General features: G+C 35.1%; 2 protein-coding genes across 3 annotated transcripts; one reads left to right on the forward strand and one right to left on the reverse strand.

Annotated features, from left to right (window-relative positions):
- Nucleotides 1-37: 37 nt before the first annotated feature.
- Nucleotides 38-7,193, forward strand: LOC139145817 (tektin-1-like). Its single transcript, XM_070717214.1, has 6 exons — nt 38-194; nt 704-922; nt 1,263-1,428; nt 1,541-1,813; nt 4,712-4,934; nt 6,138-7,193. The coding sequence occupies exons 2-6, from the start codon at nt 733-735 to the stop codon at nt 6,492-6,494; spliced, it is 1,209 nt and encodes a 402-aa protein (XP_070573315.1). The 5' UTR covers nt 38-194; nt 704-732; the 3' UTR covers nt 6,495-7,193.
- A 2-nt stretch (nt 7,194-7,195) lies between these two features.
- LOC139145816 (required for meiotic nuclear division protein 1 homolog) lies at nt 7,196-19,208 on the reverse strand. Of its 2 annotated transcripts, XR_011555029.1 has the most exons (11): nt 19,104-19,208; nt 16,837-17,575; nt 16,477-16,585; nt 14,870-14,994; nt 14,414-14,514; nt 14,022-14,128; nt 12,240-12,304; nt 10,643-10,840; nt 10,166-10,282; nt 9,519-9,716; nt 7,196-9,480 (listed from the first exon to the last, which is right to left on the reverse strand). XR_011555029.1 is itself a non-coding variant. In XM_070717213.1 (10 exons), the coding sequence occupies exons 2-10, from the start codon at nt 17,563-17,565 to the stop codon at nt 9,639-9,641; spliced, it is 1,629 nt and encodes a 542-aa protein (XP_070573314.1). In that variant the 5' UTR covers nt 17,566-17,575; nt 19,104-19,207; the 3' UTR covers nt 8,529-9,638. The 2 variants fall into 2 exon arrangements, 1 of the variants encoding a protein (XP_070573314.1); XM_070717213.1 differs by having other exon boundaries at nt 8,529-9,716; nt 19,104-19,207.
- Nucleotides 19,209-19,368: the final 160 nt, after the last annotated feature.

Here is a 19,368-nt window from a genome sequence, read left to right on the forward strand (position 1 = left end):
TATGTTCTTCTTGCTAATCAAGACTCCCACCCCTTTTCGATGTTTTTGTTTGTGCCAGTGTTGCTATGTAAACGCCGCCAATGGTTTGTTCCTTTACAAACACTCTGCTTGCAAAATTCCCATAGTAGCGATAGACTACAGCCCTTCTCATTGCCTTCTACGTTTTCGTCTTCATACGACTTTGAAAGTAAGAGGTAGGTAGAAATACGATTAGTATGAAAGTGAAGTTGACATTACAGCGTCTCAGACTGCGATAAATCGCATTCCGAACTCTTTCTGTCACAGTGGGACACACATGTCGAACTGAAGTCGCTCCGATTCCGAATCAAAATGAGCTGTCGAGCAATGGTGCCTGCATGTTGACACTGAAACATATTTGCAGGACGACAATATTTTGGGATGTTTTCTTCATAGTTGGCGATGATATTTGAAACGTTGAGAATAATTAGAACTGTTTGTTCGCACAGAACGTCCGATGACCGAATTTTGAGGGTAAACACAAGGGCTTGTCTATTCGACCATTGACAAGTTGTTCATACAGTACAAATGTTTTTGGCTATTGACATATTCATATAGACACCGCTGTTTCAATTTTATAGGCAGACGCAATGAATTATTTTTGTGAATTATTATAGTCTTCCGTGTTTCAAGAGTATGCCTACTATTTTCTGAAATATCGTTCTCTAATTCTGTATCAATTCAGTTAACAGAGTGCATCGCAAGGAACCCACAATGGCCAAGTTGATTGCAGCGCCACCCAGGTTCTCGAGACAAGAATGGGTTTTGTCAAATCACTCAAAGTATGACAATGCTGAGAAACAGAGAGCCAGTGCTGAACGACTGAAAGCAGAGAGTGATCGGCTCCTCGATGAAACTGAAAAACAAACTAGAAAAACACAACGTGATGTACAAAAGAAATTTGGTAAGTATATTAATATGTCTGTTTTGTATTGCAGCTAGTCCATACAATTTAGGGAAGTTCATGTAACTTCCATGAATTACAGATAGGATTGTCCTTATGGGGTACTGGCAAGGTTTTTATGGCAAGAAACTAGCCAAGATTTGTCAGTTGAAGAGTCTACCATGTTACCTGACAAATGGTGCACAAACCATTATTATCATTTTTCAAACCGTTAGGCAACTGATATTGTCATTTCTCAGAAGTGAAGTATGGTGTGTGTTGTAAAAACCATGTTGTTTGATATTGCATTACTTTTTAAACCTTGGATTAAACTCAAATGTATTTTTTTCTTTTTTGTCAGAGCAAAGGATTGATGACATTAACTTCTGGAAAGATGAGTTGGATCATAAACTTGATGATATCGCCAAAGAAAATGATACTCTGATAGCATACAAGACAAGATTGGAAAATGCCCTTGAAGCTTGCAGAGAACCACTAGCTATTGCTCAACAATGTCTGGTCAATAGGTGAGTAGGATTTAGGTTTATGATGCTTTGTTTGATCTGACCTACATGTAACTCATCTGATTTAATGGAGTAAAAAAATTAATGCATACATCTACCCTTAATCATCACACAGGGAGGGAAGAAAAGCCATCGATTTAGTCCACGATGATGTCCAGAAGAATCTCCTTAAAGAAGTAGAAACAATCCAAGGTGTTATGGCACTGTTACAGAAAACATTAGACCAGACCATTGAACAAATCCGTAGGAACAAATCTGCTAAATACTACCTAGAGAAAGACCTAAAAGATAAGTTCAGCGCCAAGGATATCGATGAAGCATGTGCTGAACTCAAGGATCAGACGCCAGGAATCCATTACAGTGAAGGATCTGCTAAAATTGAAGCAAAGTAAGTCATTTAGCATTTGGTATCTCTGTATATATATGTTCCTATCACCAATCAAGTCATTGGTGATTGTAACAGTGGAGCTAATGTAAAGAAATGACAAATTTTCAAGCCAAAGATGCCAAAACTCAGCGTAAATTTGACAGATACATTCATACATGTCTGTATTACTTATCAAGGTTATGGAATTTATTTGCAAGTTCTGTTGAATTTGCTTCAAGCAAGATGAATAAAACAAATATAGACTGTAAGGTGTGAAAGGCATCAGTCTGTCACAGTGACAGTACACCATACCTGTATATTGTTTCAAAAACTAGAAAGAATGACATGTCAAAAACTAGAAAGAACAGCTGAAACAGTAATATTGTCAGTGCAGAATTTCAAAAGGCAACTGGATATTTAGGAAAACAGACATGTAAGTTTGAGCCATCTTTAAATTTAAAGATAGCAATGAGTCAAAAGCAATATTTTTAGCAATTGCAATACATCTGGAAACTGAACTATCTGATTAGCATTTAGTATTTACATATTTCATCATTTCATTTATGCTGAAAGTGACTGTGATTTGGGTATTACATTTTTAGCTCACATTTGGTTATACCAATGTGAGTTTATCGTATAGCTGAAGTCGATGGCGTCTGTATGTATGTATGTATGTATGTATGTATGTATGTATGTATGTATGTATGTATGTATGTATGTATGTATGTATGTATGTATGTATGTATGTACGTACGGACAGTATGTCGTCAACATCAAAAACACGCAAACCGCAGCACATTTCAGCTTGTTATTTGGTGTGTGGATGCATCCTGGGCTATAGATGGGATTTTGTTCAAATGAAGTCTGCGTTGCCAAAATTATGCAAATGAGCATACAAAATGTGAAAATGGTCAAGAATTAATAACTCTAGAAAAACTGTTTTGATTGCTTTGAAAATTTGTGTGCAAGTATCTTAGGTGAACCTAATACAGTTTTATGAATATTGTGAAGATATCCTTAATTTTGTATTTTTGCTGAATTTTTTGGTGATTTTTCTCATTTTCAGTAAAAATTCTTCTTCTCAGAAACCGCCAGCCCAATCGCTCTCAAATTTGGGTTGGATCTTTGCGAGGGTGTTACTCTTCTTATTTGTTGAAATTATGACAAAATTGGGAAAATTACTATTTTGGAGCAATTTTGTCATTTTTGGTCAACAAATCTTAAACAGTATTTTCTTTTTAAAACCCCTGGACAGACAGCTTTTATATTTGGTACATAGACGTACAGAGATGACAATAGTTAGATATGTGGAAATTGTCCTGAAATATACAAATTTGTATTTTTAAGACAATGTTGTCATTTTTGGTCAAGAAAACTTGTTCTCAAAATTACTTGTTTGATAGCTTTGTAATTTGGTATAAAGTCCCAAGGGATGTTATTAGATAAATTTTCTGCTCAAAGTGTTGGAAACCCCCAAATTTATATATTTTCAGTAATTTTCTCAGTTTGTGACCTTAAATGACCTACACCAACCCTGAGGATATGTTTTGAGACAGGTTCAAGGCTGTGAACATAATTTTGTCATATTTGGTATCAATTTGTAGGAAAATTTGATCCAGAAAACAAAGCTGAGGTGAATTTTTTCATTGCGGACCAATTTTTGCAACTTTTCTATGTAAGACATACAAGAACTGATGAGAAATTTGGATCCAGGATAATTCCAGATGTTGTGGAAGGCATTGCACTATCTGTTACTAACTTAAGTGCTGTTTACATTAGAATGATAACACTCATGCATTAATTAAAAACTCCCAAGGTTGTAAATACATTTCCTGTCATCTAGCGTTATGTAATACCAAGGGATGGAACATTTGATATTCAGAAGGGGTAGGGTCTAGAAGATTGATGAGGTAGCATTACCAGATCCCTTGGACATTTTTTTACCCACTCCCACCTTTTTCTTTTTATCAAACCTTCTCTGTCTATTTTTTGTTGTTGACATTTGCTTATGTATTTAGGATCTGCTTGTCCCATTGCTATAGAAGTTGATATGCATGTTCCTAAAGATGACCTCCAGTACCTAAGTTGGAGACATTTGCTTTTGTCATTCTTGTTTTTCCTGGTACTGGTTTAAATATTTCTGGAAGGACCAATTCAAACCGTATGTGAGCACACTGTCCTTGACGGTATTTTTTCATTTTAGTATTGCAACTTAAGTTTCAGACAAGCTAATGCACATCCGTTATCAGTATTTTCCTTTATAAGTATTTTTAATCCTGTCATCACTAACTTTCTTGTATAGGAACCAATTCTTTTTGAGAAAATGAATGGGAAAGCATTTTTTGTTTTCAATTCCACTGTCCATTATTGCTTATTGCCAGTGAGGGTGTTCAAAATGTTTTCAAACAGACAGGAATGCAAACTGTTGTTAATAGGTGGCTATGAAAAGTGGACTTCCAATAGCTGCATCATCCATTAATGGATGGGAAAACTTTGGATGGGAAAAATATCTGCGCAGAACAGGTGAACGGCCTTTCACTGTATCCAGTGTATGGGCTGGGCTAAAAATGGAACACTGGATGGAAAATACTCATTTACACATCAATCAAACTGTTTAGGTGACAGATCATCTGTGAACTGGAAAATATCTTGTACCTGCATGGAAATACTTAAGAAGGAGTTAGGAGTTTTGGGTTTTCAACTTTGTTTGTAAAGACAATACAGAATCCTTACCCCAGCTGTAAACTGTAACATGTATTGTTTACTGTGTCAGACTTGTAGTTTTGTTGGATCATGGTTTGTTTTGTGCAATGCAGCAGATGGCAATTGTGACACCAGAAAGTCATGCTCATTCCGCAGACTTATTTCTGAAAGTGAAATTGACTTTTCAGTATATTTGGTTTTGTTGTCTTTCTCTAGTTCTGTGACTCCTGATAATTGGCAAGAATTCTCCAATAAAAACATTGAGAAAGCTGAGCGTGAGAAGAATGCAAGCATCAACCTGCGTAGCATGATTGATGCCATCATTATACAGACAGCTGATGATATGCAGAGGCAGGTTGATGATACTAACCTGGCATTTGATAAGAGAATTGCTGAAACTAAAGACACCAAGGCTAAACTGGAAGATCATCTCTCAAAGGTAAGTGTTTCCTATTTCAAATACTGGAGATTAAAGACTGCATCTACAATCATGGGGGGTGGGGGTGCGCTGTGTTTGCAACGGTTTGCACTTTGTAAAGGGTGGGATCTGAAAATGTTTTGATTCCCTATTTTTTACATTTTCAAATTCCATAGTTTGGTTGGTAATTCAAATAACAACAAATGAATGAATAACATTATGTCATGCGATGGCTCTAATGTTAATAATAATTAAACAAATTCTGGAATCACTTCATAGCATTTCAATGACTTATTTGGAAATTTGTGAACTGTTATTACAAAAAACAACCTTGTAACAGGGGACAGAAGCTGCAACTGTTGATAATTTTTTTTTCAATATTTCTATTCAATGTATGAATGTACTGTTTCTTGCTATCTCCATACAGTATGCTGAAACACACAATATTCATCTTGTCAACAATTATGTATGACTGAATTATAGTTCAGAGTGAAATTGAGTTCTTAATTATACAAATGCACAAGTATGCATAGACAGGTTGTGTTGGCATGCTAAATATATTATGTCTTTCAAAAATACAAAGGGTAAAATTCTTGAAAAAAATATATCAAAATCTTACGTAAATATTTTTGGCTTAGTAAATGTTTGGTCATATAATAGTGGGGGGGATTTGAACATTTTATAGAGGGTGGGGTTTGAGGGTATTGAGGGGTGGGATCTAAAATAATTAAGATTTCAATCATCATTATTCCAGCCCACCCCTACCCAGTATATGTGAATGCGTTTTTATTCAACTATATTGATTGCAATCCAACTCTCAAATTTCCAACTTGAACACAGATTGATTTTGAATTATTCAAGTTTTATGCTGGAAGAATGTGAAACTGATTTTAGAATAATTTAATATCCATAAATTGTGAGTTTGACAATTATATCAGTGTTTCTTTTGAGTTTTCTTGTATAGAATAAGCTGATATGCTTGACATTAAATGGAATGTCTATGAGTTTTCACAAAATTGCTACGCAAAAACTCTGAACAGAATACGGGATGCTTTCCATTTCTTATAAATATAGTGAGTTATAACAAAATACATGCATTTCTGAAACATTTGATAAAGTCACACCATTCTAAAATCTATAAAACTTTTTTCCTGGGGACTACTTTGATAATCATATCATTACAATGTACATGCTTGACACTTTAACCATTCTTTTAACTTTCAGGTTCAAGGGGAAATTCTTGAAATGGAAAAGAATATTGACAAACTACAGAAAGGTATTGACCATAAAGAAGGGCCGATGAAACTTGCACAGACACGCCTCACTGAGCGCACATATCGTCCTAATGTTGAACTGTGTCGTGACCCTGTGCAATATCGCCTGATCAAGGAAGTTGGAGAAATTGAGACACATATTGGAAGACTTTCCTTGACTTTGGCTCAGGCAGAGGATGAGCTGAAAGGTTTAATACGTAATCAGCTCACTCTGGAAGAAGACATCGGAATCAAAACCAATACCATAGATATTGATGATGTTGATTGCATGGGTCTTCGTAAGAGCATCAAAATCAAGAAATTTTAAACCACAATAATATCATATTTGCATTCATGTAAGACCATTGCAAAGACTTGGATCTGTAAATACCATTGGGAATGGACATTTGGGAAATGAACACAATTTCTGGGAAAGCTGCCTGAATGTGCAAGCCGCTTGTTGAACTTTCAATTCCTAAGAAATCAACAGAATGCAGCCGCATTTTAAACCTGTAATAGTCAATGTAAATAAAATATCTATCTTATTCATCAAATAAACATGCACATACAGCTTTGTGACTTTGAAATTACCTGTATCTTGGTTCCACTGAAAGATATATACAGATACAGGAATTTGTATTCATTCTTGTCAGTGGAATAGCATTGCCTCTACTGACTTCCCCTGTACAAACAACATATGATACGATAAACAAATTTGTTCCAAGATCAGAAAACTTTGTCATGATTTATAACTCAGAATTCCACAGAATGTTGGAATTGATATTTAACTTTTATTTTGTGAATTAGTGAGAATGTTGTATTAGTAAAAGAAATAGAAAATTCACTTTATTTTACTTTATATTTCAAATACCAAGATGTGTTCAACTGGATCGAAACTTCCAAGGATTCCTCTGTAAGATTGTCGTCTTTGATATCTACATAAAGATATCAGTTTTCTTTGCCAGGTTTCAAACTCCAAGTCATATTATTTTCCTGTATTTGTGTAATAAAGAGTCAAAAGACTTCATGTGTGAGTTGTCTGAATTTATTCTGTTGAAATATGCATTTGTTTTGTTTATTGTCATTGACTGAACAAGCTGATATGCAAATACTTAGGCTCTAGCGCTGTGTGGTCCTGTGGGTCTGTTTGATGAAACATAATTGCTACCAAAATCCTTACAGCAGAGTGCTTTCTATGTTCAATGTAATTCCATACTTCCTTGGATGGTCGCTTGGTATAGCTGACATTGTGACGTTCTATTATAACTTACAAATATGTTGCATTATCATGTCTGCTTTGCAGGTATTCTTCAATCACAATTTTTGACATTTATTTACCAGTGAACATTCCCAGCAAATGAACAATTGTAGTGTAACTTTCAAATTAAGGCTACTTCATGCATAATGAAATGATCTAGAAGTGATCTTACATTTCTGATTCATGCAGCCACAGTTTATATAGCAATATCTTAGACACCATTTCTCTGCCAACAAATTTAAAATGATCTTTGACTCTGCATGTGCAGAATTGTTAAGTATCAGGAGATTTGGATGTGTGGCAGAGTTGAACTTGATTTTCACCGATAACATCAACTAACACAAATAGTAGTTGATAATTTTAATTGTCTATTTATTGTGACACAAAATAAGAAAGAAATAAAATTAGAAATGAAATTGAAAAGATATTATGATTTACTTGACTTTGTCAATTTTATTGTCAACTAATTTCTTTCCAATGTGAGTTCATGATTCCAAAAGTCATACAAATCACTGTACTACCTCAATATCTATCTTTTATGATACACAATAAAATAGCCATACCATCAAACCTGTTCACATCAGTGATGAAAAATGCTTATACAGTACATGGAAAGTTTACAAGATGCAAGGGTTGATCATGCATAGTAAAATTCATGCTTAAATAATTTGATGTCATTTAGACATGTTACAACATCACAAATTACATCATGATTGGCATTGTCATGCAGTTCAAAGTCCATGAACCTAGTAAAATTGTCAACTGTTCCATAGCATAATCATTTCTTGATCTCTGCCGGCGACACACAGACACATACATGCATTGTTTAAGCTCTTGATCCTTGCACTATTGGTCCCATCCTAACATTTGCTATCACCACAGACTTGTGAAAGTCTAGACTTTCAATGTGTGCATATCAGCATTTGTAAGATATAATGCAAATTTAAATCTGTAATGGAATTATTGACTCCATCAGCTAATGCTTTTCTTTGAACATGAATCTTTCTTACAACCAGTTCATTAACCCTTTGCACCCTGATACCCTGGTACTCTATGACATCATCGGACATTTCTGTCCGAGCCGGTTCAAAGGGTTAAGGGTACTTGGGGACACTCGCCTAAAACCACAGTCATGAAATCATGTCGCATACATCAAGACAAACTTATTCAGGAAACTGCTATAACTATACTGACATTACTGATAATTGGTAATTGAAAGGAAAATATCCAACTCATACTGACACCTTAGATTACAGAGATATAACAGAGAAATGGTGTAACTAATGAATGACACTGACGTTTGTATATATGGTAGTGCCATCCATAAATTCTATTGGGATTTATTGATTGTAAAAGCTGATGTACTCTTATCATCTTTCTAGAATATTAATTGATAATTTTAAAATCAATTTTTGACACTTCAATAAAGCAGTAACCATATCTCTAACGTAAATGATAACCAGTATATCATGTATCACATAGAAAATTCTATCATGATATTGTAGCACCACATTCATAAATAATAACCTTGTATCATGATTTTAGCAAAGAACACATTATTCAGAATCTTCCAACTCACTGAATTGTCAATACATAGAATAGATGTGACTTTCAATATTCAAAAATGAAGTCAAAACTAGCCTTTACATGTTCTTCTTTGTTGAGAGTTGGTGACCATCCGTTATAGGTTTTCAACAAGATACAGAAATTTTGTCATTTTCAAAAATATGTTTATTTTATTGTCTTATTTCATGTACTTTTACTTTTTGAGGGAAAGATTAATGTCATCATTTTGCTTGATTGATGCTTTCACTGTGTATGGCCTGCATTTGTTTATCATTTGATTTCTCCAAGGCAACAGTTGTTTTCTCTGTTGGTTTCAAGGACAATTACCCCCTGGGCACCTACTCTCTATACACAGACTGTAACCTTATCCCATCACCTACCCTCTATACACTGACTGTAACCCTATCCCATCACCTACCCTCTATACACTGACTGTAACCCTATCCCATCACCTACCCTCTATACACTGACTGTAACCCTATCCCATCACCTACCCTCTGTACACTGACAGTAACACTATCCTATCACCTACCCTCTGTACACTGACAGTAACCCTATCCCTGATCCTAGCCCTGACTGATGAATTGGAAATGTCCAGGGGATGACTATCCTAAAAGTCTTTATTGCTGACTTATTTTCTCTTGCCAGTTAGTTGATGTCAGTTGTTGCTGGTTGATATTTTCTCTCTACAAACCTCTCAGCATAGTGAACAATCTCAAATACAACCTGTAGAGAAAACAAATTTCAAAGATGTTAGTAGCTAGCTCTGGCATTTTCAACATCGATATATAGAAATTCTAACACTTGAATTAATAGTAATGGAACTTGGAATATTTATTGGTAAAATCCATTGATTAGCAAAACTTTATGTTCTGGTAGTGGCAATACAGAAACTGCTTTTACTCTGAGATTTTTGAAGGCTAAACAAAATACCAATTATAGAATGAATAAATAGGCAGAGATACAATGTTGTCATAATGTGTTCAAGGTAAAGTGAAAGTAACGTGGCAGTTTGATTTATCAATGTCTTACTATCATAGTTTTCACAAAGGAGAATATTAAATAGATTAGTATAGTAATGTTTAATATGAAACGTCAGCATAGAGGCATGAATAATCAATAATTTTCCAATGTTTGGTGAAGTGCATCATGACAACAGATAAACTATTTCTTACCTCAATCATAATAAGTAGTATAATCATCCATTCTAATCGTATAGAGTGTTTGTCATTAAGATGAGTTCTCATCAATTCTATCATTTCTGAACAGTGATTCAATTTCTCATTCATCACCTAAAAACAAAAACCAACAAAACAAGTTTGCTTTCATTGTTGAAATATTTTGAAATATCAACAGCAATTTTTCTTTTCCAGTTTTATTTTGCTGGTACATTTAAACAAAGATTTTCATCTGAACATGTGACAAGAACTTTGTTTCATTCAAGTTTGTGCTTATATGATTCAAAAAATTCAACACTATTGCATCATTTATCACTTAATAATGTCGTGAACTGCCATGTCACTACCATACATTTTAGCACAACAGTATTAAGTGATGAAAGCAATGACATCATTCCAGATAGTTGTAGAGATTATGAAGCTGGCAGAGTTGCACCATATTGATTTTTCTGTAAGATGTTTATTGATCTTTACCTTGGTTCTCCTTGTAATGTTCAAGTACTTACACATCCTGACATAGATGTGTTCAAGATGATCCCTATCCCAGTAGAAATCCGGAGTCATCAACAGATCTGAGCTGAGGTTGATGCTATGACGGAATGCAAACAATTCACCTACTCGCTTCATAACTTCCACCATTGACATCTTCAGTTTTTTACCAGCCTTCAGGTTCTATTATCGAAATGAAGATGCATGTCAAATTAATGACGGTTCATTTTGAATTTCAAACTTAAACTTTGTACAACATTTAAGATCATGGTGGCACCGGATGACTAGTAGAGTATGCAATGGGCCAGGAACAATGACTGGTAGAAAAAAAACTTTGTTGGAGAAGTTATAAATAGCACAAATCTCCAACAAGTGTTACTACGGTAATATTAATACTGCAATCCGATTATAAAGAGAAGCAATTTGATGATGACAATCATCATGCAAAAGGCATGTGATGGGCTAACAATGGGAAACAAACTCCAAAAAATGCAATTTTTCCAGGTTTTCTCAATAAAAAAATGATCCTATGCACTCCAGTTACTATTATGAATAAACTGAATGAAGGACAGTTTTTCTGATGTGGACATAGATCAAGGGCGTTTCTATAGACATTTTTTTGTGTTGGCAACTTTCTGCAATTTGTTCTATGTCAGTGGGCAGGCTAGGCAAGAAACAACCATTACTTATTTGAAAACCAATGTCAATCTAATGCTTCCCAAAATACTGGCAACTATCAGTGATGTGTATCTCTGCACATATTTGTATTGGGTTTGTTAATTGTGTAAAAGTTTTATCGGCATTATAGTGTGCATCAAAGTACAATCTCTGTTCATTCAATATCAATTGAAAGGCTCTGCTTCTGTGATAAACAAATGGAAGCCAAGTTACGTAAGCCAAAAAGGAGAACATTGATACTATGGAAGCTGTGAGTTTTGGAATCATCACTGTGGGAATGGGAAGGAACACAACTATGATCAATGTCTAATAAAAATTTGTTTAATTTTATTATTTACTTCTGTGTCTAGCAATCAAGGAAGGCAAAAGTAGCATGGTGATTTTTTTGCCAAATTTAGGCTTTCAGCCAGAAAAAAAACCAGAATGGGTCCCCATTATCCGAATTATGATTTGGGCTTTCAGCCCGAGATAACAGAATGTTTCTCTACTATCTGAATTATTTGTACAGGATGTGTAACTTTACAGAAATATCTTGTATCTTGATTTCAGTTTCTTATCCTAGGAACAAATCATTCCATACAAAATAGATTCAACAGAGAAGAATTGAGTAGCCCACTACATCATGAGACACAGCACTGGTGTGCTAGCAGCTATACAAACATTGATAAAATGTTGGACAAATGGTAATAGAACCCAACAATATGAACATCAGGGATTGAATCTTCTATCTTCGAGTATAGGAAAAACAAAAGTAGAAAGATTGGAAAGATACTTTGTGAGAAGTACGAACTTTTACCCTTGTTTTACAATAAATATCATAGTAATATGAATCATCTATTGTCCATAACATTGACAAATGATGTTCTCTACAGTTTCCAAAGAATTCTATGGATCAGCATCTTACCTCTGGAACCCATTCTATGGATCCTACAAACCGATCCAGAGAATATTCCCAGATTGCCAATTTAACTAAAATAGAGAAAAACAATTGTAAGCAATGGAGTTAGTTTACCTCATTAGTAGAATAAGATGAAGTGTCTTAATCATTAGTTACTTTGTCTCTTTAGTTATCTTCTATGTAGTGTTGAAACTATTGTAATACTCAATCTCCAAGCAATGTTTTACAGTCTTGTTGACATTAGAAACACCAAGGAAATGTTTTAATGCCATACATGTAATTCTCTCACAGTAAAACCTTACAGCAATCAATGTGACAACTACAGAAAAACTGTTTCTGTGAAAACAAATGAAGATGCTGATGGTGATACATATAAATCAACAGTTAAAGGGCCATTATTTGTAACTTTTGACCATTTTTACCTCGGAAAATCTCATGTTGGAGGCTCATATTTGTTGCAAAATGTTGTTTTACGAAGAAACAAACATGATTAGTGATGTAATAGCCACATAAAACTGCTAATTTTTGTTCAAACGTGTTGCCCTTCCTAGCTTGTTTGTTGACGTCTGGCATGCTCAGCGTGCCGGGGAGAACGCAGATAATGTTGACGCCGCGATCACGCCAGATGTACAAGTTCACGTTTATTGCGGGATCACAACAACATTGCGTCGTGGATTGCAAGACATCTGGCTACGCAAGGTGCTTGGACAATGGACTACGACGTAACGTACCGGGCATAAGTAATGAATATTTATTTTGAAATCGCTGTAAATGGCTCGCGCAGGTGCAGAAGAATGCCTACGTTGCAATCCGCGTGTCAACAGAGTTTGTATTTCTGTCCGGACAAAAATTGAAATTTTCGTTGTAAAATCACATGTTATTTAGTTGTCGGGCACGTAATGTTTCCGAATAATATGCGATTCTCTGTTATTTGACAGACTCTTCAACATGAGCCAGTGATCATTTCAATCAAAACTAACGGAAAAATCGCCAGAAGATACAGCTAATGGAACTTTAAGATAATACTACACACAGCAATCATTTCAACATTCTCTCTGAATGAATCTTCACCCAGCAAAGGCATTGATGGTAAGGTGTTATTTCATCAACCCAAAGAATAATTTATTTTGCTTTTATTGTGATGAGAATTTCTGCTTGTATTGACTGGGCTTCGTAAGCATTGAAGGATATTGTCAAGGCTTGTCAATGAAGAAATTCCAACCGGAAATCTTGCAGCGTGTTCTCATAAGGCGGGAAAAACCGGTTTTTGGAAGGTTTAGCAAAACGCTTGTCACGTGACTCCTATGCAAATAATGACCGTGTACTGTACTTGGTCGGATAGCTCTATATCAGGGCTTTCAGAAAATGTATACTTTATTGGGGTTTGGGACGTGTTCATTTGAGAAAAAAATAAAAATCTGAAAGTGTCTAAAAGGTATGTAGCTACCTTAAGACACTGAAAAGCTAGAGAATTACCACTGATACAGACAGACATCATTAATTAGTTTTGTTATAGTTAAAGACCATAAGAAACATGGTCAAAGTTCACATCAAAATACAGTGGTTTCCCATTACAAAGACAGCCAGTTTGTGAATTCAGCTAGTCTAGGTATTACCTGAAAGTAATGCCATAGCATTGGAATATACAGTGGTTTCTGAATACATAGACAGCCTGTTTGTAAGTTCAGCTAGTCTAGGTATTACCTGAAAGTGTCATAGCATTGGAATATACAGTGGTTTCCCAATACATAGACACAAGTTTGTGGATTGAGCAAGTCTCGGCGTTACCTGAAAGTGCCATAGCATTGGAAAATGCAAATTTTTCTAAAGCAACTGTCTGTGGATCACTGTACAAATTTAACATGATTTCTTCTTTACCAAGTCTTGTGCTCTGACTGAAATAGAATGATATAAAATTTTGTAATTTGAAAATAAAGAGGAATTTATATCTCAGATGATGTTTCCGATCTAAAGTTATCAATGAACATTTACTGTCATAGTCAGATACAGCCTGTTGGTCAGCATTGCCATTCATCAAAATATTTGTTTTTAAATCACACTGGAGAGAAATGTGAATAGAAAACTCATGATTTTCTTGGTTTTGTTTTCTTTAAACTAAAGTCCACAAGGGGAGTTTAATTTCCATGGTTATTTGATAACGACATAATGAGAGAACTCACTCAATGTATCGGTATTGCATTTGTTCATTTTCCCAGTTGACCAATGCTACTTCATAGGCTGATATTTCATGTTTGCTGAGAATACGCAATACTTTCTTCATCTGAAATAAAACAAAGTGCACTATGTTACACATCATGTGGAACAAAAGAAAAAAACTTAAATTTGAGTAACAAAAAATTCATTTGACTCTAAATAGTTTTAGTTTGTGGTTATAATCATAACATCTAAACGTTTTACTTACTTCACAGTGTCATGCTTAAACTTTTTGCCGTATATTATAGACTTGAAATTTCAAAACAGATAAAACAGAAATCATGGTATATATCGGTAATTGTCTGTATGTAAAGTTTATGGATAATCTGTCAGGAAAGACTAGGATTAGCATTAGCATTAGGATAATATGTATGGAGATTTTTGATTTCACTTGTACATGAATGGATGTTTGCTGAACCTACTGTGAGGTCTTGTACATTCCAGAATACAGCAGACCCTTCTCTGAAGAAGAAAATCTCTCCAGGTTCAATGTCAGGTTCACCATCAATTGAGTTGCTGGTTCTCATATGAAGCACATCTTGAACATCTGTAGAAAACATGACAATCCATACCATTGGTGGATAACATTTGTATAAATGATCTGAACTGACAATCTGCCTATATGCTGCAATGCTAGGCAAACAGGATTGATTCCTGTACTTGTAGTTTGTTATTATTATTCAAAGTCCCTTCCACATTATTTCCCTAAATGCCAACTGTAGATTGAGATGAACTGACCACTTCCTGCATGCAACCATTCTGACTAAAACAATACATAAAAGTTGTTCTTATTTTTTATACCTGTATTGACAATGGCTTTTAAACTGTAAATGTATCCACTATGACAAAATAAGTTGCAGCATATAGTTATCCCATATCAACTATATTAAACCTTAAAACTCTTTCACTTTGAACATAATGTTTAACATCATCAGGTGACTGATGTTCACACAACTGGTAGTAGATTGTATGATCTTGATGATAATGATCACTTTCAGAGAAGATATACTATCATATTACACAATGTTTAATTGTGCTATGATTGCCCGTTTCAAACACGCTTGGAAAACCCAACTTTGAACTAATAAGGTGACACTACTACGGCATGATAGAACTGACTAAGATGTAACAAAGATAGTAATTCCCATGGTTGGCTACACGCAGTCTAGGCGTGTATTTTGGAATAATTTAACCACATATTGTCTCCTAGCAGTTGGTTTTACTCAGATGACTCTGGCCAAAACTAATGTCCACCAACAATGTGACCATTCAGATATATACAAAATGGACACTTTAAATTGCATAAGATACATGAGAGGTAGAGTAACAGATGAGTATTTGGCAAGACAGGTTTTCCTTGTACAGCAGGCGAAGTGCCTTGATTATGGACACACAAACTTTCCAGTAACGAACACATGCTTAGAAGTCCTTCCTCAACATAAATAACTGTTGATAATTATTTTACTAACAAAGGCCTGAGCCCTTTATGGAGCTTTTTTCCTCAACACTCCATTCACATGACGAAACTCAGGCTCAGTGAAAGTGATCTGAATGCACTGCTACATATATGTTGATATAAATGTGCCTATATTTACTATAATAGTGGTGGTAAATATAATCACATTACTGTATTTGGTAAGTTCCAAGGAAGCATTAATGATTTTACGTGTCTGCAATTAGATACCTTACACTGAACTATTTACATAGTCATTTCTGTCTGCTTCAGTGTTGCGTTACCAATTTACAGTTGGTGTTTCCATGCCTGTTTCCAAAAGCCAATCACAATGCAATTTCTAATTTGGATATAAGATGCACATGTACAAAATTCACTTTATCATAAATACACTGTATATTGTATGGTGACAATACTTTGGAAACGATTTGATTCCTGGATGACAGTTTTCAGTAAAAGTATCAGTTGCAACTTGATTGACAACACTGCACAGACTGATGACAACACTGCACAGACTGATGACAACACTCCACAGATACATACTGATACGTACTGATGACAGGCAAGCTAGCTCACCTTGTGGCATTGATGACACAGTACAAAGTTTATGAGCTTGAAGATCATAGCTGAGATGTTCTAGATTGTACTCTTCAGCTGTAGAGAAAGCTGTACACAGGTATGAATCCTGAAAAATTCCAATAAAATGGACAAATGGAAGCAGTCAGTTTACCTTGTAGTAATGAGGCATTGTATTTCATACATGTACATATCTGAACATGATTTCCCAGCATTTCAATCTCTCCATTTCAAAAAACTACAGGAATACAGTTTCTTATGATGCAGAGAAACTTCATTGATAGTTTTTGTAATTAGAGAAAGTCCTTTGCTATCTTAGTGGTTCAAATTGTTGATAACTGTATGATACAGCTGTACTACCTGTTGGTCTTCCTTAGCTAATCTTGATGGATTCTTGGTTCTTGGTCTTGATTTCAAGTGCTTTTTATCTGTGCTTTGTTTTGTTTCTTCAGTCTTTTTAAGTTGTGATAGGTTAACAGCTGTAGCATTTGATTCTTCTACCTTGGCTGTCACTTGCCCAGAAGTTGAATTCCATCGCACATCTGAACGAAAGACTTCATTTTGCTGACAAAAATGCTTTTTTGACCAGAGCTGACTGTTATCCACCAATGACGAAATATTATTCCTTTTGTTGTAATTTGAGAGTGGCTTATATTTAAAAGATCTGATTGTTTCTAAACACATGTTTGTGAGTGATGAGTTTCTTTCATTTGTATTTGGCCATTCAATGTGTTTATTTGATTGTCTACATCCATATTGACTAATTGAGATTGATTTGTATTCACTTTTTGAATCCAAAGCTAGGCTGTCTTGTTTTAACAATGCCATTCTTCCTCGAAAAACAAAGGAATTCTGTCTTAATCCATGGTGAAATGACGCCATGTTAGATTTAAGTTTGTCATGAGATTTCTCCAGGTTTCCAAGGTGACATTTGTTTGTCTGGTATGACTGTCTTGTCTGCTGTGGTACACATCTACCATTCTGAACACCTCGACAAACCAGTCCTCCTGAGATATTGCTGAAATTACGTATGAACTGACCAATGATAGACATTTTCTGTGTCTTTGCCTTGATTACAAAAAACTTCATTAATAGACACCTGCAAGATAAAAAACACATGATAATTCAACAGGCTTCTCCTGAGAGAATTGTTCCTTTTTCAACATGAACAATACGATGTATTTACAAATTCCCTTATATTTTTAAAGAACATGAAGAGGATATCAAAATCAAGTCAATCCCATTTGATAAAAAAATTTACTCAGCTGTACTGATATTAAAAAATGCTGGTATCAGAGCAGACTCAGTCACACAGTACTTCACTGACAAAATGTCATTGTGAGACAACTATGCCATGACATCATATTATGTAAGCTTTAAAAAAGTATTTCTCTGCCTTCAAATGCTAATAACTTTTCAAAGCCAAAATGAATGAATTGATAAGCCGGAAACTACATTTCCTGTTTGGTAATTTTCCAGTTATTATTCTAATTTGCAGCCTTTATCACTATGAAGAGTTGCCATCATGTTTTTTTACACCTATACATTAACATATCATTTTCATATCTTTCATGTCTTGTTCAGAATGTGTGTCTGAAAAATTTGCTTATAAAAGGAATGTGAACAGGGTATATGCATGTCTTGTGTGCATACAAAAAAAATATTGAGCATTTCTGCCTATGATATAGGCATTTAATGTTCTTGTATGTGTGAACTGGCCCTTTCCCTTTTCTTGTTGCATTCCAATGTCTAGTTTAACATACACTGGCAAATCAAGCACTGAATACAATTATTGGGTACATAAGCAGTTTCTTCTAGGCTTTGTCATTTCATTTATCAATGTCAAATTGGTCTTCAGTTTAGTTGAGTTCAGAAATTTAGCAACAATATTTTAGTTCTTGAAGCATTTTAGCAATTCATTTTGACTTTTGAATGCTATGATTTTGTTAAAATTTTACAATGATTTTCTGTGAGCTCATTTCAACATTCACATTTAGAATATGCAGTTAGAGACAATCTTTGTTTTGGTTGATCAGCAAAAAGAACCTTCTGGAAGAGAGTTTTTGGTCGAGTTATTAAAGCTGCATTTATAAAACTGCATATTACTCCTGCAATAATTGCAACAGGTTCAATTTTTATCTATAAAATTCTTTATGAAATTTATGAATAAAATGAGCTATCTTGTTGAAAAATTCATTCGAAAAAAAAAGGCAAACCTGGATAATATTAACTGAAAATTCGATTTTTGCTTTGATTTTGGTTTGGTTGATTTAGCCTCAAATGGCGCCCTCTGCAGGTGAAATTTGTTCACTTATTATCCAGGGAACATTGTTGGTACCGGGTACCCATACCACGTTTGGGCGTTCGGCACCGATACGACAAAGTATAGAAAAGGTTTTCCATTTGACCAGATCTCTATTTCAGCTCCACTGTTTGAGGAGTGGTGTTATGCAACATATGACAATATCATCGTCCTCGAATCGGTACACATGTATGCATGCATATGCATTGCATTACTTGTTTATCATACGCACACTTCTGAACGAACGCACGATCGCGCTCGCCTACAATCTTTTTAATCACCATTCTACATGAAACACTCAAGTATGAATTAAGATTTTACTCACCAAAGGCAACCAATGCGGGTTAAATCCCTAAATGAAGCAAAAACAATCAATGTTGACCGACGGCTGAACTTCACCAGAGAGCTGCCATTTTGAAAACCATTTGAAGTTTGTAGAGGGCGCGATTACTTCGGAACTCAGCAGTCACAGACTGGCCATTGTTCCTATACAGAGGGCCCGCTAATGGGGGGGGGGGGGGGGGGGGGGGGGGGGGTGGTTCAGTACTATGAAAAGCCTGCACAAGCTATGGATTAATATTCAGCATCAA

The sequence above is a fragment of the Ptychodera flava genome, chromosome 12 (assembly GCF_041260155.1).
Source record: "Ptychodera flava strain L36383 chromosome 12, AS_Pfla_20210202, whole genome shotgun sequence".
Lineage (NCBI taxonomy): Eukaryota > Metazoa > Hemichordata > Enteropneusta > Ptychoderidae > Ptychodera > Ptychodera flava.